General features: G+C 41.7%; 1 protein-coding gene across 23 annotated transcripts in view; it reads right to left on the bottom strand.

Annotated features, from left to right (window-relative positions):
- The window catches only part of NRXN1 (neurexin 1), a 1,652,744-nt gene that overhangs the window by 7,732 nt on the left and 1,622,195 nt on the right, over positions 1-22,817 (bottom strand). For 14 of the 23 annotated variants that reach the window (XM_078649604.1, XM_078649614.1, XM_078649608.1 and 11 more), the window contains one exon: positions 20,030-20,117. In XM_078649604.1, the coding sequence (XP_078505730.1) occupies positions 20,030-20,117 (88 nt within the window). The remainder of the gene's footprint in view (positions 1-20,029; positions 20,118-22,817) is intronic. The other 9 variants (XM_078649606.1, XM_078649615.1, XM_078649609.1 and 6 more) reach the window with 1 other exon arrangement.

The following is a 22,817-nucleotide window of genomic DNA, read 5'->3' as shown; positions in this document are numbered from 1 at the left end:
CAGCTTTGCAGAATATTCCTTCAACTACATATCTGTTGCTGGATCCAGGAAATTAGTAAGTTAACAAACACAAACGTGTGTGTATGAGTATTCATAACCTTTGCACCTTTGCTCATTTCCAAGAACCCACCTTCTATGTACCTGTGGTAAATACATTTGAGTAAACAAGGTGAACTAACATAATGTATGTATATTTTATTCACCAATCCTATGGGATTTATTGATCAAGAAAAATCTAAACAAACTGTAGGCATATGTCTATAATGCATTGATTCTAGACATCTTACTTTGAATTAGGCCTATGTCTCCGGTGGCACAAATATTGTCCTGCTGTGCACCCACTGAGGCTGGGACTACACTTTTCGGACAGCAAAATGGATTGATTTGACGCTGAAGAAAAATAATGGTTATGAGTAATGGTTATGAGTACTTTTGCAGATCATAAAGTACTAAATTAGTTTAGGAGCACAAAGCCTAATCTGCTTCTAAAACGAAACAAGTTTGAATCCATATATTTGAGGAAAGGGCTGCAAAATTCATTAAGTTATCTATTCTATTTCTAAAAATGTTGGGAGCGAGTAGAGCCTGCCCAGAGGTCCATCAGAAGCAGGTGGCTGTTCTCACCTCCCCAGTGAATTTGCTAAAATTATGCTAGTGTTTGGAACAATGAGTTAGCACTTTACGCAACTTAGGGTGGATGGATATAGTTGGGGAATTGTGGATTAGGACAGCTGAATATGCACTGTTGGTGTACTACATGAGGCCTCTTTTGGCTTTCACTAGGGTGCTGCTTTAATACTCAATAACATCTGTCTAAAAACGAGTTAGCACTTCAAAGACACTCTACCATGGTTCCCACTATTACTAAATGTAATACTGAACTCAGAACAAACCAAGTCAGAGGGTACTGTATTCAGCGGGTGCAGTACATTTCTCTTCTTGTCAGGTTCGGCACCTGAGAGTGGGGGATAATGCCATAATATCACACCTTCATCCCCCTCACGAGCTGCAAACTTGGACTCTTGTGTATTTGCCCACACACATTCAGCAAGGTATTATCTAGCCAAAACAGGGTGAACTGCGTACACTACATCCAATCACAAATCTGACAGGAAAGTCTGTTTGCAGGCGCATTAGGAGTCGTGAAGCACTTGGACTGAGAACCTCAGTACAATCTTAGGCCCACACCTCAGAAGCCAGTTACTGCACTGGCATTCACAATCAGGGCCATCTAACAAAAGTGCTGCTAATGTCAAATAACCATCGATTCCAAAGGTGAAACTTAATTGCAATCAACAAAGTATTAGTCTCTAATGGGGTCATCCAGTGAACAGAAAGAGCAATTCTCTTTACCCAGTCCATCATGAGCAACTGGCAGTTCAGAATGTTCCTTTGTTTGATGATGTCTGTTTGGGTTTTCAGTTATAGTGTAACATTTTTCACCAGACGAGCCTTTCAAATTTATGGTAGGCCCCTCTGTTTTTAGGTCTCGCCTGCCGATGCGCTTGCGCATTCGAGCTGGCGAGAGATATAGGGGCTTATCCAGAGTTTAACCAAAGTGGCGATTTGATGCAGTGCACGTGCGCTTTTAGGTCAATGCACAAGCGCAATGAGTTAAAATGCACGTGCACAGCATGAAATGGCCAGCCATCTGTTCCCAGCTTGGTGCCGCCAGCAGCGCTTCCCGCTCCGCTCCGTCCCCTGCTGCATCAAAGCGTGCGCTCTGACTCAGCCATTTCTCCTCCCCTTTCAGTTTCACGGCCGCCAGGCCGTGTCTCCAGTTTTTTTTAACTTTTGTTGTTTTTTGTGGTGGTTTGTTAGGATGGCAGCATTCGATTGTTTTTTAAATAATGACAGTTAATTTCTTTCTGCACATCCAGCATGCAGTAGTGGCAATGGCTGCAAGCGTATATCGAGGGACCCCTGCACAGCATAAGTTTAATTTCCTTGGCACCAAAAGAAACTATTTGTGATTAGTCCCTGAAGACCTAAAGTCTACTCTTGTGATCCTTTCAACTGATAGCAGCTCTTCCCACTCCGCTCCGCCCTTGCTGCATCAAAGCATGCGCTCTGACTCAGCCATTTCTTCTCCCCTTTCAGTTTCACGGCCGCCAGGCCGTGTCTCCAGTTTTTTTTTACTTTTCTGTTTTTTTGTGGTGGTTTGTTAGGATGGCAGCATTCGATCAGTTTTTAAATAATGACAGTTAATTTCTTTCTGCACATCCAGCATGCAGTAGTGGTAATGGCTGCAAGCGTATATCGATGGACCTCTGCACAGCATAAGTTTAATTTCCTTGGCACCAAAAATAACTATTTGTGATTAGTCCCTGAAGACCTAAAGTCTACTCTTGTGAACCTTTCAACTGATAGCAATGAAGCAGTGTGACTGTGCCTCAAATTAGTTTTAGAACACCTACATCGGGCTCTTACAGCTCACTCCCCCTCCCTCCCTCCCGTTAAATAAATTACCGAAGGAGTTTTACCAGTTCGAATGGGCTTTTCATTTTTTTTATTTTTCTGATAATTTTAACTCAAGTCTCTTGAGATTTTGAGTACGTCAGAACCAATGAAAGGGTATATTGTGGTTCCCGTTATGCTGAACACGATGGCCAAGGTATGACTTGTATTCAAGGTCTGACTCTGACCTTTTTCCGTCGAAGACGAGGCCCCAATGTTCTCATGAGCAAGATTTGCGCCTCAGAGTCACCTCTGGCTGAAGTCACGAGGTTTGTGAGCTCAGCTCCAGCCTTTCTAAAGATTCAGGAATCTTGGTTCCCCTGACAACCCGGACCTCGCTTGGGTAATCCCGAGAACGGCTGGCCTGCCCTTGTAAAAGGGCATTTTTAGATTTTCATTTTGGAGCTGTAAACCAGACCAGTCGGTCTTTACCTAAGCTGCCGTTTCCTAAAGTACCGGGCAGCGTTTCCTGCTCTCGGACTTTAAACTGCGCTTCAAAGACGTGTGTTCATTGGTACCATTTTAATTTATGTCCAATGCTCCGGAGCATATTTCCTTCTTGCTGATCGTAACAATAGTTTACACTTAGCAAAGTTTGGAGAAGCCGGGTGCAGCCTAAACCCCTCTCTATATGTTACATTCCACCCCTGGGTGCAGAGCAGGTTCGTGTGTGGGTTCATAGAGCATTTCCGAGGCGTTTAACCGGGGTTAGAACTCGTAGCTGCACCTTTGTACGGCGCACTTCATGACTGGGACGGCGCGAGCGGTCTGAAGCTCGAGCGCTCTGTGCAGGAGCCAAGTTGAGTTCACATAGGGTGCAGTTCACTCGAGTGCGCGCGGGGGTTCCTCGCATGAGTACTGATCCGAGCCCTGCCAAGCGTTTCGTATTCTTTCCATTCCGTAGCGTTCTGCTTTCATTCTCTCTGCCCCGACAAACACGGCGCTTCCTTTCATTTTTATTATGCATTTATTTAATTATGCAGTCTCATAGAGCTTTCGACCACACCGGGTTGTGTAATTATTGCCTTCTAGTCTCCATCGAGCGCGACCTTTTTCCGGCGCACTCCTCAAAAATCTTTATTTCCGACACACTCTCGTGGTATGCATGCGCTGCTAAGGCACACTGTTCTTGGATTTTCGTCACAAAAAAAACACTAAACATAATCTTCACAAAAGTTATTTACAAAAGTTTAAGCTATTGACATTACAAATTAAATAAATTATCTAAGTATTAATTATTTAAAAAAATTAAAAGCCATTGTTATTTGTAATATCAATACATCTAAGTCACGTAAATACAAAACATGTTGCATTACAAATGCTGTAGGTGTCACATTTGCAAAAGTTATAACTATTGGCATTGTAAATGACAAAGCTATTAATTTAGCTATTTTAAAAAACAACACATAAATAAAAAAAATGTCATTTATAAGACCAATAGCTCAAACTTTCCTAATGCGAGACCTATTGCATTTCCAATGCTTGTTAAAATATTTCAGATTATACCACAAATCGCTCTGAATGTGAGAAGCAATCAATTAGGGCGCCTTCTGCTAGATAGAATAGCCACATTTATCGCATTGTTAATCTGTTACCACTGCTGATGCGGGAACAGGAACTTGAACAGCGTATTAGGTTGCAATGCACAATTCATTTAACTGAATTGTGATGCAGGGGCAAACTGAAGTCTGCTTTTCGAGTAATTGAAAAGCCCCGTGGAAGTCTGTCAATAAATGATGGATCGAAAGTTTTCATATTTGAATGTATGTTTGTCAGAGCTGTCAATTAACTTTCACTGCCTTGACATCTCAGCGTGCCTAAGTTAGAAAAAGTTACGCTCTTCTTTGAGGCCAGTAAACGAAACACGGCGTATTCTTGAAATGGTGCTCAAACTCCTGGCCTCACCTGCTGGCGTGTCACCACCTAATGGAACACTTTCACAATTATCTCACCATCTCACTCCTTCAGTCTTCAGAAACACCGGCTAGGTTGATGTCATTGTGACATTTTCGGATCGAATTATAGCTGAGGACATTTTATTTTGAAAACAATTTGTGGGTTTTTTTTTTTGTAATAAAAAGGCCACCTATTCATGTTTGACATTCATATTTGGTATATGTGTGCTCATTATTCTAATTGCTGAAATAGAAATGCATGTTGAAGAGTGCTAATGTGTCCGCGAGAAGCCTGGAAACCTTGCGAGCAGCCTGGAATCCTGACTTATTCATTTAAAGTCTAGCAAAACAACTGTTTCTTTCAGAAATGTCTCCTCTTGCCGAAACCTTTTTTTAAGTACTTATAAGAACTACTATAGAGAGTGGGCTATGGGTCAACAGCGTTAAATCATTAGCTCTCATGTAGATTTTGAGGGTTGCCATTGTGTAAAAGGGCTGTCCTTCAAACGCATGGCATTTAGAGGAAAGTTACATTATTTCCTTTGGCTTTTGAAGATACGTATGGAGTCAAGTTCCTCCCAGTCCTACAACATGCCAAATATTTCGAAATAGGGTAAGTCATTGTGTGTGAAATTCTGCATCACCGCAGGGTGACATTTGTCACGCTAATCAGCTGATCCCATCTGACAGAGCGTGTTCGTTAAAGCTTTGAGTCGGGTCACCACTGGCATTGCAAATGAGGTGTGTGGTTATCTCCTTCGTAACTCAACAGGTGCACTCTAAGGCCCCCAGCGGCTACTCACCGGCAGTGTCCGATCAGCTCCAATATCTGAGCTGCTGTACTTATTTTGTGTACTAGGGAAGCTTGCACTGGTGCTACCTGTCCTGTACTTGTGCTTGCAAAAAGAACAATTGAAGGACAGAATGCAGAACAATGTCATACATTCACACCAGTACATAGATCTGGGCCTACATCCATCGTTTTTTTGCTCCCCAGGCTATTCCAGTTTGAACCAAGCCATATGCAAATCAGCTGTCACCCTGTGCCCAATGGGAACAGTCCCACCAGAACTGCCAGGCCAGGTCCTCCCTGGACTGGAAACAAGCATCCTAGGAACGGTTTCGGGGCTTCACTTCTCATCAGCCAGGATAGCTTGACTCCAATGGCATGGAGAGCACGAGACCCACGTCTGGGCGTACCCGTCCCACTCGGGGTGACAAATGCAAAAAGAACAATTCATGGACAGAATGCAGAACAAAGTTCTTGTACTTGGTCTGTGTATGAGGGGAGCATGCAATACTGTTCAGTGTGCTGTTTCCTTTCTGCTTGTGAAGTAAACCTGCACTACAGCAGGCAGTGCTCTATTTGGTGTGAGTGTGGGGGCAATTTAATCTATGAGTGCACTGCCTCTTCTGTGCAATGTTAGGGAATCTTCCACAGCTGCATCCAGTTCTGTACTTGTACTGTATGCGAGGAAATCTGGTGTTGTACTACTGCTGTCCATCCTGTATGTGTACTATGTGGAAGAACCTAAATGGAAGGCCTCTTGCATCTTGCCTGCTTGTGAATGGACTCTTAAACAATAGAAAGACCTAAGAGCTCTGCAGTGCTTAGCTTATCTTAGCTAGTCTAGGTTATTTGGGAGAATTTTCAGACATAAGAAGACTTTGAGCCTGATTTAGAGAGTAACAGACATGTTTCTACGTAACAAACGTAATTGATTACTGTTCGCCCTCCTACTGGTGCCATAGGATATAATGCATTTGTAATAAGAAGGAAGGGATAACTGTCACGTTTGTGATGGAGTAAACCAGCTACCAAACCCTAAATTAAACCATGAATTTAATGGTTTCTCCTTGGCTTGCTGCTTGATAAGAGTAAAGCTGGTATTGTCTATGCGCTTGTCATATTTTTACATACCACTCTTATGCTCTATAAGTAGTTTCAGTGTAACCGATGCCACAAAATCACTGTGGAGCCAGAAAATAGGAAGTGTAACTAAATACCTTTAATACCGTAAGTCGACCTTGCTGGAAAGAACAACCATGGGCGTATCATGGACAATATAAGCCATAGCAAAAATTGGATTGTGCACATGATTTGCGAGTATTTGACCAGATGCAGCTCTGTTGCTGTGATTTATGAGCATATTTATCAGCCCTCTGTTTAGATAAGCACAGATGCACAGACTACATTTTCATCAGGTAGTGCACAGTTTATGAGGATGTTGCCAGTGGGCATATTGTAAAATGAGCAAGATATTAGAAACACGGCCGTACTGGGAACAGCAACCAGCCCCCTGGCAGATTGATGCTCAGACGGTCCCAGGAGCATAGGGGGGTGCTGGTGAGAAGCACCACTCCTGCTTTTCTTACCAGGGGCTGATATTGCAACACTGCTGCAAAATGACACCCAGTAACAAAACCGGCCCCCTCTGGTACAAATCCCAACTCTCCAACCCACTGGGAAAATACCCGGTGCCCTCTATGGCTAGTCTGGCCCTGGTTAGGAACAACTTCATAAAATGTGTGCAAACCGATGAAACATATAATACAGGAATCAGCCCTAATCACAAGGGACAAGTGGGCCCTTTACTAATTGGGCAAATAAATCACAGAACCACAGCTCCCACCAGGTGTCTGCCCATTCTCACATTGTTCATGGTATGGCTCAATGCAATCACCCTATTTCAGAAGGGCAGCAGGCTTTGGACGTTCATCTAATCTCGAAGCTGAGCATTTCATACTCACTATATTCTCCTTTCAATAGCATACGTCAGTAGTCGGTTGTATAACTCATCCAGGATACTCCTAAGCACATCATTTGTTTAAAACTGCATGGGTCACACCACCTAGCTAATAGTACTGCACAAGTCACATTTGTGTTGACTTTTCCTTTCTAGAGTTAACATCAGAAATTCTGCTACAATATTAGTTTTTCATCCCTTCACAGTTTACTTGTGGCATGAGTGTATCTACATAAACCAATATAACCTCAAACGCCGATCTCAGGCTTTCTGATATATATGTGAAAAGAACACACAAGTAGGCCAATGGGATCCATATTCAAGAGATACAACAACCTGGCAGCATCTGCCTATCATATTGGTACTCTCCAAATCCTACTTATGTAAAGACTAACTTCAAAGCCCCTTAGAAGGTTTAAGATTCATCTTGTTAAAAAGAAAGAAATCGTTATTATGAAGCCATCACACTGTGAGAACATTAATCAGTTTCTCATGTAATAAATCCCTTTGTCTGAGGTTCTTCGGTGTGTCTAGTATACCGGGCTGGACTGGCCGTACGGGCACTGGGCCGGAAGTGTGGGGGCCGGTTTTGTACAGGTGGGGGCTGTTTTTGTTGCTGGGGGCCAGTTTTGCAGCAGTGCTGCAAAATCGTCCCTTTGTAACAAAAGTGCAGCAGCAGTGTTCCAGCCCAGCAATTATGTCTGACCAATCCCCCCCCAAGTCCCTTTCCCCCGGGAGCCGGTCGGAAGTAATTGCCAGGGCTGGTTTGCAATCGCAGTCCGGCTCTGATAATGAGATCAGTGATAAAGCACCTGCCTAGTCATTCTTCAGCATTTAGAAGCATTATTCATCAGCCTTACCAAATAAAAAAAAAACTCAATGACTTATGTGAAGGCCAGACTCCTGTGAAGGCTATGTTGTCTTTGACTTTCCTGACCGGTACCTGTTATAAAATTATTTGGTAAATGTAACTCTCTATTAGCCTGGGTGAAATATTTAATTTGCGGGCTAAATCTCACAAAGCTTACTTATTTCGAGTTATGGTAATTTTGCACTATTTTGTGAAATGTTTGGCCCCAACATATGCAAAAATTAATGTCTGGTGTAGCCTGCTAAAACCCATCTCCTGTTGGTGTTTCACATTATTTTTTATATATGGAGTTTACCACCCAAGTCTATGGGAAATGTTTTGGGAAATATTGGATTATGTTGCTAAAAGAAAAATCACAAATTCACACACCCCTATTCTCCCTTATCTGGTTACTGAGACTGAACATTTATTTTGGGGAGAAATAATGGTCATCGATTTGTCGTTGGGGCAAGCTGCAAGTTGGATCCAAAGCATGGTTCGGTGACTGGGGGTTGCTGAAGAACAGGTTCCTGATGAGGTCGCCGATGAAGGTGGGAAAGCTAGGAAGTCTGGGCCCAGGAAGGCCTTGGTGGGTTGCTGCTCAGCATCAGTCCAGATGAAGCCCTCTATGTTCGGACTTGGAAAATGTTCTGGACGTCAGATCTCCTTAAGTGGGGCAAAGCAGCAAGCTGAAGCTGACCAGTGATTCTACGGCTTCAGCTTTGACTGTGATCCTAGTCTCTTCCAATTTTCCAGGCAGAAAGTTGGTAAAAAGTTTCTGAGTCACAGCTATTGCAGAAAGAGTACACTCCAGCACTAGGGGCACCACTTGGGACTTAGGAGATGCCCCTCAGCAGGGACCAGTGCATGGCAGGTTGGTACTAGTCAGATAGGATGTTGCACAGAAAGGGCCTCAGGAAGCTTGCTGTGTCCGTGTAGCTTAAACATAAGGTCAGCCTACTCACCCTTGGAGTCACTTCTTGGGTCTTGGGTTTAAGGCACATAAGTCCATTCTTCCTTCAGGTTTTTCGGATGACTGGGCAGTCCTTCTCCTAACCCTCCACAGGTCCAGGGATGTTCGGCGGAGAGGTATGTGGGGGTCTACCTTTATGCCCAGTGCCAGCCTGTGGGTGGAGGGCAAGCCTTCTTTTCCACTCCATAAACCAGTTCTAGTCAGTTCATCTATCCCATATGGGTTTGGTGCCAGACGGGCTAGAGAGACAAAGAGGAGGCAGGTCTAGGGATGAGCTTTCAGTGACAAGGTAGGCTTCTTTGTAGCTCGGGGGGGCTAAGCACAGCTCCCTAGGCCATCCTGTCAAGGAAGGAATTTTCAAACTCTCATCCAGCGATCGCTGTCCACTGTCTGGTAACAATACTCATCTCACCTCAGGGTAGTCATTAGGGGTCAGGTCACATATGGGCACTGGCAGAAAAACCTTATAGTGTTTAAGCAAATTAATGAAAAAATAAAAGTGTAATTTTCAAAATAGCAATTTACATCTGACTTCACCATAACTTGAATTTTAAATGACTATTAAAATGAGCCTTGGAAACCGTTTTCCAACTACCCCGTAACTGAATTTAGCCCTCATTTAATATGATAGTGTAATCAGTGTTAGCTTGTGGGAGAGCAACCTTTGCCACAGTGAAAAATTACTTTGAAGGTTTTTACAGTCAAGGCATGTCAAACATTAAACATACATGTTCTATTTTTCAATGCCCTTTGGATACTTAGGGAAAACCTTAGGTGTGACTTACAAGCATTAAAAATGAAGGTTTAAGCCTCGTAATATATGTATTTGGGCAGGTCGAGATGTCAGTCTAAATCTGCTCACACAGGCTGCATTGGCAGGCCTGGAGACGTTTTGCAGTGCGATTTTAGTGGTTGGCACAATGTTCTCTGGTGACTCCTACCAGCATTTAATTTACAGGCTCTGTGTACAGGTAGTTCCATATACTAAGTGTGGGCAGAACTCGCATAATTTGACTCTGCAGAATATCGTGGAGTTACATAAAAACCCTGGGAGATTCCACAAAGTTCAACCAATGGGTTGAAATAGGCAGGTCGTGCTGCTTGCACTATGTTTTTGCAATGGCAGCACGATCTGTGCTGAAAACAAGTGTGAACGCACCACGCGGTGCACCAGAGGATGGCCTTTGAGCAGTAGCCTTCCAACCATGAACGGTAGCAACCACCTGAGTCTCCCTGGATGTCCTTCTACCAACTAGAAATCACACTAGTGGACGCCAAATCTTGCTCATGCTTACCAACTTACTGTTCTGGAGTCAGGCATAAGAAACATTTCCGCCATAGAGCGATATGTGGAATTTGGCTGCAACTCCGCATTACAAGAGTAATGCGAAGTCGTCATAATTCTGCCAATTCACCAGGCAGAACGAAATATTACACCCGCCCTTCCAAACACTAGGGACTTATAAGTACATTAAGGGTGTCAATAAGGTATTTACAAATTTTAACCATTTTTAAAGGAAGGACACAAGCATTTTAGCACTGGTCCTAGGGCCAACAAAACATAGGTTTGACAACAGAAGGAAAAATCTGGGGTGACCCTGCAGAAACGGCAAATTTCCAGCCACAAAATATTGGGCTGTAATGATCAATCAACAATAATTATTAGTAATAATGATATTTATAATGGATTGATGACGTTTGCACATTCTTTTAGAACGTTTGCAAAGCATACTCATTAGCTTAACGAATACTGCACATTGAGGGGAAAAAATAGGAAGCGGAATTTCTGAGTGAGCCACAGATGGAACATAAGAATGTGAAGCGCTCACAACACATCATTCAAATGACAGAATTTGCCCGTTCTCCAGTCTATAGAGCTTCTTTGGGAAAACAAATTGCAAGCCGTACTTATTGAATTTTTCCTCATTATGAATTTCTGGCCAGCCTTTCTTTTCTCCTCCCGCAACGGATTAAATTGCATTGATTTTAAATTGCTAGCCATGTCTGTGGAACACTTGCAGACAATGTTCACTTAAAGTCCGAGTTCTGCCGTGCAGGACATTATGCACTTAAATGTTATTATTCTCTGGATATAGATGAAAATGGTACTAAATGGGTAAGAGATGCCCTCCCCGTTTCCAATACCGACTTGCCGCTAATGCCAGGGGATGACAATTGGAGCAGTTAACTCCACCAGCGCTTGGGAACTGACATTAAATCAGCCTTTTTAAACATCTCACCTTCCAGCGCGTTTAACATGATGGATGGGAAAGAAACACGTGAACAGAGGTCCTTGCCAATTTGCGCTGCTCACTCTACAGATGTAAACAGCCACAACTGGAATTATATTTTTTAGAAGCAGGTATACACGCTATTTAATCTTCTTAATTCTGTCTTGCAATAACTAAAAAAGCAACCCAACCAGCTTTATTAAATGGACAAAAAGAAGCCAGTTGGGGTATCCTTAAGTGCAGGTTGAGCAAAATACATGCACTCTTTGCACATTTTGGGACAAAAAACAGGCACAGAGAAAGAAATTTGCAGAAAAAAAAGTAAGCAGGACTGGAGAAAGGTTGTGTATAACCTACAACGTAAAGTGACTCCCCATTCCAACCACCCCTAAATTGAGTCCCTTGGTCTTTACTGTGCTGGGTCTGGGTCCTCTATGATGTGTGACAATTCCAGCACTGACCCAGAATGCACAATAAACTGCCCCTTGAATATGACCTATGCATCTGATGTCAATTTTGGGGTATAGTGTTCACATCAATCATTAAGCTGAATGTCAATATTTTAGTATCGTAAAAGAAAAAAAATCATGAATTCATGTTGTAGGTGCTTTTGGTAGGTATTTGTCAATGCAGGCGCATGTGGTAATGACATCACACCTTTCTGCAATTTTAACAATTATAGGATCCACAGAATCATAGCAGTTTGAATGTAATGACATCACACCATTCTGCATTTTTAAGGATTGTCGGGTCCACAGAATCATAGCAGTTCGAAGGTAATGACATCACACCATTCTGCAATTTTAAGGATTATCGGATCCACAGAATCATAGCAGTTCGAAGGTAATGACATCACACCATTCTGCAATTTTAAGGATTATCGGATCCACAGAATCATAGCAGTTCGAGCAAAGTCTGTAGTACCCATGTACTATTGAAGTCGTAGTCTTTAAAGGAGCACCATTTCTTTATATTTGTTCTGCGCACATTTTTTCATAAATTAAACACAGCTGAGTATGCAAAAACATTTTTACACTGATGAAGCTTTTCAATGCCTGAGTCAGGACATATTTTAATGAGAATACAATTTTAGCTAGTTAGGATGAGAAGCAGCCAGCCTTCCGACAAGCACGTTACATCATTTGTGAAAAAGATGGTTCAGTGCCTCTGTGTCCCTGATTTGAGGAGAATGGTATTGGGACGATTTGTTCCAGCAGTAGTGTGAATGGGCCTGTGTTCCTCTATTTCAAACCATCCTGCTCTATCTTCCCATATGAATAATAATTTGCCAGTGATTGCAAACTGATAGACAGTGTCATCTTAAGGATTATAGGGGGCCTGGGCAAGGAATAGTTTGAAGCTCCCTGTTTGGAACAAATTTAAATTGTATTGTCTATTGTCTGCTAATTCAAGTCTACACGATACCAAGCAATATTGAATTATACTTTAATTTTAGCTAAAAAAACAGCTGAACGTTTTTTCCAGGGATGCCAAAATTCCTTAAAAGGACACAGGGCATGGAAAATCAGAGGTAAAGATAAGCATAGAGATGTTTGTTAGAGAAGTCGACAAAGGTGTGTGAGACTATGAGAAACATTTCTTTAGCAGTGGGCTCCTGGAAAAGGGGGTACTGTGGGCACTTGCCCTGTTTGCCAATGCCTTAAAACGTTTCTGGTTGAACAATGAAGTCAAGTTTTAAGTAATGTGGCAGAAGAGTTGCATTGATTTTGGTTACCTGCTGATCATCATTTTCATACAAAATAAATACAAGGTCAATCACCCACCTTGCCTGATAGAAAATGATACACAAGCCAAGAGGAGTAAGGGTGTGCGTACACTGTGGACTAATATAAGTTCACACAGTACTGCTATTGAATACTTAACGTCAGTCATGATGGTTCTACACAACTTCACTTTATGAACTTTTTTGAAGTTTCATCAGGGTTGGGGTTTGATAGCTGTCTAAATACCTACTGCCCCAAGCGTGTATGCTTACACTAGGCATTGGGTCCACCTTCGTCAAACAGTAGCTTTCTTTGAGCAACATTTTTCAGTTATTTACAAGGGACTATGTTAATCATGCACTGGTAGAGCAACGAGGAGTACTTTTCTTCCACCCAATACTACTGGCTCTATCACTGCACCTCCAATTGAGTGAATGTATAGAAAACCTTCTGGGATTATTTTACAACTTCGAGCCTCCTTCTTGGCTTCTCAATGACTGACCCCCTCCCCCCCTGTGTCCACTTTGTTTGCTTTCTCCCATCGCTCACCAGTATGCTATTACTCGCTTTCATTCAACTTCTGCTCCCTCTTTCCTGATTGTCATGCTCCTCTTTGTCCTATAATGTGAGTCACTCCAAGTTTCACTGTCCTTCACTTTCATTGGTTGTTCCCCGTGCTTTTGCTTCTTGCTATTCTCCTTCTGCCCATTTCCCCCCACCATTGCTTCTGCTTCCCTTGTGGTTCCTTTCTATGCCATTACTTTCCCACCCCTCATCTCCTGCACCGTCCCCCCCACGTCACTTCGGCCTCCCTCACTACATTCCACCACACCCTTCTTGAACTCCCAGTCCCACAGCACCATGCACAGAGCTGTGTACGAGCCTTCCCGGTTTTCATGAGCTGTTACATAAAAAAGAGCAGTCTGTACTGTGGCCTCCACTGATTCGTTAACAGCTCCTTTCTGTTTTCATGTGAAATGAAGCATGGGAGGCAAGAGTCCCTTCTTTGTAGTTTTTCATTTCTTTCTATATAAAATAAATGATGGAAAGATTTAACGAAGGCACCCTACCACCTGACAGGCAATTCACAGAGAAATAAAAAGAGGACTGTTATGAAGGAATGGGGACCTCCAATACAGACTGCCCTTTGGCTCTTAGATGTGTCTAACTGTAATATGCTAACGCTGAATTTCCATGCATCAGCCCATTAAACATAGACCAGTTAACCTTGTCCTGGCTTGTTTTATTACATTTGCCTATTTGTTTTTTCTGCTGCAATCTCGCATGAAGAATCACAGAAGATTGTACAAAGGCAAAAAGAGAAAAATATTATTCAAGCAACAGCCAAAATAAAGAATGTGTGGTATGAAAGGAAAATACGGGTAACCCAGGAGAAAGTGTATTCACGGAGTTTTCGGAGGACGCCAGGAAAAGCAAACACTGTCTTCTTTTGTATGTAGCAATGGTGTTTCTATATACTCACTCTGATCAGTTCTTTGAAAGATTCAGGCATGGTTATCCAGGCTACCACTGAGCTTTTTCTATCAATCAATGCAGTATGTCATTCCGTTAATGCTGTCCATTTTGTAAAAACGTGATTCTGTTTCTCAGGAGATAAGGGTTCCATCATCCCTGGATCAAAGCTTGCTGACTTCTGCACTTGAACTGAATTATATTTCTATCTTTTTGATTTACTGTTGTCTATCCTCTTACTAAATGTAATTTGAAATATATCACCCTGTACTAACATCATCTACTCCAGCAAAACACGCCATTGCAATCTTACATAGCCTTTCTGTTTTTTCGCTGCTATGCCCATTATTTTATACCAATATTTATATTTTGGGAAGTTCCAATCAGTACACATTGGCCGGTAACCAATTATAATATTTTTGGAGATGGAGACTTGATTAAACGCAAGTGATTATGGTCATGAATCTCTATTTATCAGTTGGATAGAATTATCATTGAGGATTTAGGCAACATATATTTCTCCAATGCTTACAAAATGTCAGACTTTCAGAAGCTAGAAGATAACTTATAGTGAAAACTTTAAATGGATATAGATCGGCCTGACTCTGATCCATTTATTCTGAGTTATAGGATCATCTTTCAACTGACCTTAATCCAACTGTAGAAATTAAGAACTACTGTGCCAATTCCACAATCCACACAGCGTGGCTAGAAAATATAACAAATGATAATCTAGTAATGCTTGCTCGTTCCATCAGCTACACCAACTAAATGTTGTGAATTTGGATGTGACAAAGGAAGACATGGCATCAGGCCTACAGCTTTAGTATTCCTTTAGCAGTGTAAAGACTGCAATGTGTCCTGTCAAAATCAACCCTTTTGACATATCTAAACTAGGCCTGGGTGAAATCTTAATTACTCTGGAGTAATCAGAAAAATTTTGAAAATTTCTTGTTACTATTCTGATACAAAATTACTGCTACTTATGCAATTACACATACTCACATCATTTTGAGTTGATTGGAGCAAAAATGGTTAGCCCAGATCTCTCCAAGTTTAAAAGTTGGTGAATTAATATTGAACTAATTGTAACCTCTCACTGTGTTGTTTGCAATATTTTTTTAATGTTTTAAATTATGGCCATATATAAGTAGTTGCCCAGAGCATTTTGCCCAGAAATCATAAAATTATTATTATACTTTATTGATTGAATAATTAAAATAAAATTGATTTAAAAGGATATGAAGAATACATGATTTTAAAGAAAAAGAAAAAAACTAGTATATATTTTTTTTTAGCATTTCTGAAATTAAAAGCCATCAGTTGTAAAAATATATGGATACCAAAGTGCAAGTGCTTTGTACATATCGATATATATCAGTCAACTAATAAAAATTAGCCCGGCATTTGTCTCATTACTATTGGGCATTAAATCCAGCATAAAGATTTCCTGATGCTGTTAGTTAAAGTGCAAGAGTAATCAGATGATTCTAATAGACTGTAGCATTTGGATTTTAAGGAAGTGTTTTCTTATGGTCCTGGGTGCAGGGGGTCACAGAGCAATGTTTGTCTCTGGCACATAAATTTAGCCTCCAGGCACGCCAAGGCAATAGAGTCTCCACTCAAACAACAAATTACAGCTTGCCCGCAGGTGCACAATTACTGTTGTAAAAAGCAGAACTTAGTAACTACCTTCTGTGTAGTAAAAGTGCTGGACATGCGCGTAAGATGTCAATTAGTGACTCATGCTTGTACCCGCATAAAAGGTAGCTTGAGGTTGTCAGCCAGCTCTTCCAGGATGGAATTAGATTTTTCATTTCTAACAGCCCAAAATTAAACAACATGAACTGATGCTTTAGCATGGGTGAATAATGACTTGTTAAGTAGGCTTGGGGCTTCAGATGGTGAGATGAGAATATCACTGTAAATGTGTGGTGTTTGGCAGCTGGTATATTCCTATCTTGCAGCTATGACAAGACTTTGGACGAGGAGGTACATAGTCGAGTGGCGGATTCTTTTTCCATCTAGAGGGCCTAGGCTACCTTTAGAACTAGTGCTGTGATTGATGACTGCAAATACACCCCTTTAGGAGTTATTTAAGTGTTGGCTAATTTAAAGCTCGATTTCCTGTCAGCACAAGTTCTTCAAGGAACCTTTTCGAGAAGCGCGAAGAGTCCAACAACACTGTATAAATGCAGTCCTTTTTTGCAGTTCTTGATTCCTCAGTAAAACCTCCAGTCATACTTGAGCTTGTGAGACCGACCTCGGCAGGCAGAAAATGGCTTTTTAAATGTGTGATTGCAAGTGATTTAATAAACCCGCCTCTTTACTATGGCTAATTTCCAAGCCACATGAGATCGTCAGTATGAGCTGCGCTACCATTACTGAGTACAGATGTTGGTGTGTGACAGGCAGCTAATCTTCTTATGCAGCTGGTTGAATGCAAACGATAGAGTGCGTGCTTTGGCCCATATTGTTGCAAAGAACTGTTTGAAGGACAAGTGACGCCCTATTGTATTGTATTGTATTGTAATTGCATTTATATAGCGCTTACTACCCCTGACGAGGCGTTGAAGCACTTTTTTGGCGAGTAGCACGCTACTCCGGGACCCATAGAGGATTAGTGTTGAATTAGTATAGTGAAACATGCAAGTACATTTTAAGTGGTGGATAGGTTAGTCAGTTATTTGGATTTGGAATGATAGCAGAAGGATAGAGGAGGAAAAAAGATTTGTATTTATATAGCGCGTGTTACCCCTGATGGGGTGTTGAAGCACGCTACTCCGGAACCCATAAAGGATTAGTGGTGAATTAGTATAGTTGAATATGGAATTTGAGAACTGAACATGTCAGTCTGTTAATTTTGATTCAAAAGGATAGTGGAGGCATAAAAGTGTGAAGGATTTTTTTTTTAGGTCTTAGCAGTAGGAGGAGGCTTTTGATTGAGCAAACAGGAGTTTTGGAGGGGAGGAGTCAGAGGGAAGAGTTTAGAAAGGTTTGTTTTGGGGGATAGGTATAGTAGAAAGAGGTGTCAGATGATACAAGGAGGGGTAGAGTAGGAGAGAGTCAAGAAAGGGTTATTTTGGGGATCATAGTAGTGGCATGGGGTTTGGGATAAATGAGAGTGTATCTAGAGAATATATTGATAGATGTATAGGCTGAGAAATAGGGTAGTGCATTGGAAATGCTAAATTAGAAGAAAGTGATAAATCTATCATTATCCCGAGATATTTTTAAGAGGTTACAACCTCTATGCTGTTGCTCTTCAAGAACGAATTAGAGGATTATTTTCTTTGGGTCAACCAAGCAAATAACCTTTGTTTTATTGGCATTACAGGCCTTACGGCTTGATGTACACAACTAGTGTATTTATCGAACTATGTGGGCTGACAGTTGTCTGGCTTAGCACCAATATATCATCAGCATATTACAGATGGACTATTTTATCCGCTGCCAGTATTGGTAGAAAACACTCCACTTGTGCTAGGTGTCGGTCTAAGATGGTAAAATAGAGGTTGAATAAAGAGGTGGTCAAGACACACCCCTGTTTGAGGCATCTTTTACTTTTAATTATAGACACGACTCCACTGTCCTTGCCAAGTTTAACCTGTACCCATGTGTCACTGTACAGAGTGATAATTGAGTTTAACAATAATTTTAGGAAGACCCCATTCATCCAGTTTTGCCCAAAGGCGGGCGTTACGCCCAGTAAAAATACATTAACATGTAACACTCCTGTCATATCTAAGAGTGTGGCTTTGTAGAGGATAGGAGATTTTACAGTCTTGTCTAAACCTCATGTTTTCCTTTGAATATTCAGAAAGTTCAAGGCTGATCACAATGCAGCACAGTTGCCTCAATTCTAGGAATTACTGGTCAATAAAGGGTGTTTCTCTTTTATAGCAACTCTGAGCTTATTCAATTGGCACCAATTAGACATAGGTGTTCTTTTTTCACCAATGGCTGATGGTCTAACGCATAAGGCCATTTTGGATGAGAAGCTCATACTGGCTTTCATCTACCCATTAGGCGGGCAGGCACTTCCATGGGTGTTATGATCCTATCCTCTCATTTATGTGGATTCAGATCTTGTGACAGAATGTTCACCTCGATGTGCATGTTATGGTCACTAGCTGCAGATGTAACATAAATGATATCCTGTGCAGGCAGATTGGCTGCTGTGTTAAACTTCTCAAGGTCCAGGGACAATATTGACATATACCAATCTTTTAAACGCCATCTCTGAAAATCTGCCAAGCATTTTATTTTATGCTGGACAATAAAAGTTGCAGAGTACAAGAAAGAACATCTTCAGTTACATTGTGACTGTGGTTTGCCACGCATGGCAACATTTACAATGGCAATTTAGACATGAAATGGAAGCCGAAGGCCCAGAGCCTTATATGAGCTCGTTGTGCATTTGAGGCACGCTTACAAGATTTCCGCTTCGCGGATATTTCCATTTTACACTTGACTGTGCTGTATGATGTTTATACCAAGTCACCTGTTGTTTTTATCACATTAGACAGACAAGTCTGGATATAAATCATCTGCTGGGGTGAACAGAGCAGAACACGTCAAAAGGTAATCATTCAACAAAAACATGCAATACTGTGGTGACTGCTTTCTGCCTTCAATAAGGTATCTTTTTATAGATGTAGTTCAAACAAAGGGGGCGTGTCCTATAACTCCCATCATAGAATGAAATGTTTTTTGTATTTTAGTATATAAATATGAATGGAAAGTATGCACTGTACTATAGAGTCAAGTAAACAGAACAATGTATAACATTAAAACAAATCTGTTTGACCTTCATGCATGTGATGCACGATGACATCTTGATTAGCGCAGTTGCACAATGGCTCATCGATCCTTGTATTTGACTTTGATGGGTTGATGGAAAATCTATACATAAATGCATTTTATTATGAGAACGTTTGATTAGCCTCCTTTGGCGGTGCCATCATTGTGACTTTACTGGACCTGCGATAATACACCTTGGCTAATACACTAGGGCTTGGTAAATTTGACTTACACCATAGTCATCGAGCGCAAGTGGTTGCTGCTGTTTGTGTTCTGTTGCATTTAGAGCTACATTCCTAGGTCAAAATGCATCCTTGGGGCCATTTTGGACCTGGTGGTGCATTCTGTGCTAGGAAAAGAGTGCCAAATGAGGGGTTAGGCTCTTCACATTATTCAGCGCAATCTCACATACTTTTGCTGTAATTTCACATAATTAGACAAAAGCAAATTACACGTTTTATGCCCAACACTACTTCTGGCTTAATAAGTCTAAATTAAATTCAGCATGTTTCTAAAATGGCCAAACCAAGGTACCTTTATTCACTGAACCTCTGCTGTGTTATCATTTGCATTATTAGCACAATTGGTATCAGTGCATGTATTTATCTGTAATAATCTAGATTTTGTGCTATTTCCTGCAATCCAGGTGCAAAAAAATGGGAATACTGCTTCTTTCGATTATATGCTATAATGTTCCAAAGCATATGGCCTACATATGAAGGAAAGCGTAAGTGGTTAGTTGCATAAGCAAACGTACCACTCAGTATCAGTATCAGTAGCAATGTGCTATTTCAGAAACTAAGCTTTGTTCTTTGAAGATCACACTTGTACTTGTCTATTGATGTAAAGAAAAAAGTAATAAAAAAGTTGACTAACCTAACCCACCTGAGCTCGGCTCACACGGATCAATGTCTTCATCATCGCTCGGACATTCAGCTGAGGCCACCAAGATGTCATCAGTGGTCTGGAAAGCAAAAAAGGTAACAAGATAAATTCCGCTTGCTCAATATGATGTTACCATTACATCATGAGTAACTAAATGGCAACAAATTAACTCAACGTTGTGCTGACAGACAAGACTTACACAACCTATTACTTAATATGCTCTCCCCATTTGACAATATGCTGAATTCTTCCACAGTACATAGTTTGTTACTTGCTGATACCATTGATACTTATCACTCTACTGCTCCTCTTTTAATACCTCAACAATCATGTTAAACCTGCTGGCATTGGTCAATAACTGTTCCTCAATATCACCCTAACTTTTTATCTTTACACTTGTTTTTTCTTTTAATGTGGCCTCATATATTTGTGTCCTTTCAAGAATCCCATTTTGCAGGTAAGGCTCTTCTCTAGGTTTATATATTGCTTCCCCCACAAATTAAGACTTTCCTGAACTGGTGTTGATTGCCTGGGGTGTTTTCACATCCCTTAACGGACGTCCCCAGTTCAAGGATTTGGAAAATGAGCAGGAAATCCACAAATTACAGTAGTTTTCAGCTCCCTTTACCTGCCACCATGTAATATCAGCTCCTCATCAGGAGACCATGTGATGGGAGACAATGTTGTGTGTCACACAGTGGCACTGTGTGAGTTGGCTGGTATGAGAGTACCTAGTAAAAGCAGCTGCTACACCTGACTTGTCATTTGGCAAGTCCTCCTCCTACACATGAGCTTAATGGTCATGAAGGAAATGGCAGAAACAGAAAGAAAACAAGACACTGAAAGCTTTATTTACCAGTAGCAGCTGGCAGGGAATGAGGGAGGAGGGCCGGGGTGAGGAGATGAGGATGGTGGAGGATTGGGGGACAAAATACAATTTAAAAAAACAACACTTGCCTTTTTGCGTCTTTCCACTGCTTCTCTGTCCCAGAACCAGGAAGCACCTAAGCTCCCCATAGTCAATCACAATGTTGCAATGTAGGGTTGTGATTGGTCTGACTGCCTTGGATCAGCACTCAGATGAGGACGGGGGGGCTGTGCATGTTCCCCACCAGGCTGTGTAATGCAGGTTGGTGAGTAACATGCAAAGTGCGCATGACTGTTTGACTGGGCTAAGACGACCAGCCTGGCAGTCATGTAAACTTGGAAGTGTGAAAACCACTCCTCCCCCTGTGCCTCCAGCCACGCCCCGCCATAATCCAGCCTCGAACCTGAAAAAAATAAAATGATAATAACTACGCTATTATCATTTAATTTTTCCTGCTTATAGAGCAGTGGGGCAACGCTCCTCAGCCCTAGCAGAGCCGCCCCTGCTATTTACCTTTACCTTTTTTTACAGATTGTCCTTATGCAAGCCTCAATGCGAGAGGTTGAGGGGGGACAGTAGGTCAGCCCCCGGATGTCATTGGGTTTCTAAGAGTGTGCGATGTCACCACGGCTACACTTGGCAATTTCGAGGTTGAGTATGCATGATCTAGACTCCTGACATAAATCTAAGCTATAGTTAAGCAACATCTACTCATAATGAATCCTGTGATATAGAACTAAGTGCATGTTGAAGGATAAGATTTATTTTTTTTGTCTTTAGTTTGCTCTGAATCATGTGACACCATAGCCAGACTTACCGAACATGTAAGGGGTGCAACAGATCAGAACCAGTACCACAATCTGCTTCACTTCTGCCCACATCTGCACTTGTGGCACTTAGCTCTCTAATAATTAGAGTGGCACTTTCACAAATTAGCAAAATGTCTCACCAACCTCTAACAGTTTGCTCGATTGATGATAACTTCCTTATGGATTCTGAGATTCCACGCAAACATTGGTACAGTGCTTGACTAACCTCACCATCAAAGTTTAAGACATACACAGGTGCTTGAGATTACAGGTTGCACTGCTAGACCAAGCATCAGGAAATAACAAGTCTGAACTGTGAAGGGGCCCAGGCTTAAACCCCCTCGCTTTCCTCTCAATTTAGAGTGAGCAGGGAGACCAACCCCCCCCCCCAACAACTACTTTTGGTTCATAAACCTCCACCATTGTCGAGCACACAGTTCACAGCTCTGGTTGAATGATCTCAAACCTGTGCCTCTCTTGATGGTGCATTAACATGCTGTATCACACCAAGTGGCTCTCTAGTTGTAACATTTTTATTAATTTATTTAAGGTTTTATAAAGCACGAACCAGGCCCCTGAGGGTATCAGAGGGCTTTACAGGTATACAGAGGCATAGGAGGGGAGGATATCAAGGGGATACAAGGGTTCTGTACATTATGTAGGAAAAAAAATCAAACCAGGCAGTCTCAACATCGAGATACATTTTGAGTTAAAACAGGTAGAGTTAATATACAGGTAGAGCTATTAAACAAGAGAGTAGGTAGTCTCAGCTCCCGGATGGGAAGCCCAGAGGGCTGGGAGGTAACATCCGTGAAAGTCAAGGATAAAGCCATTATGGCGGGTGGTGCAAGGTCGTAGAGTAGATTGAAATGCGGTCGTTAGGCTAGGAATTTGCCCATAAGGAACATTTTGGTCTCCTTTTTGAAGCGTGCAAAAGATGACAGTCTTCTGATGGTGGGCGGGAGAGAGTTCCATATTCTTGGAGCGGCCCCAGAGAAGGCCTGGTTGTAAGTTTTCTTTTTCCGGAAACGAGCTGGTTGGAGGAGAAGGTCTCTGGCAGACCGTGAGTTTCTGGTCCCGCCAGATATTACAGGCTTCTGGG

This window comes from Lissotriton helveticus, chromosome 6 (genome assembly GCF_964261635.1).
Source record: "Lissotriton helveticus chromosome 6, aLisHel1.1, whole genome shotgun sequence".
NCBI lineage: Eukaryota > Metazoa > Chordata > Amphibia > Caudata > Salamandridae > Lissotriton > Lissotriton helveticus.
Note: the sequence above shows the minus strand (reverse complement) of the source record. Positions and strands in the feature narration are given on the sequence as shown.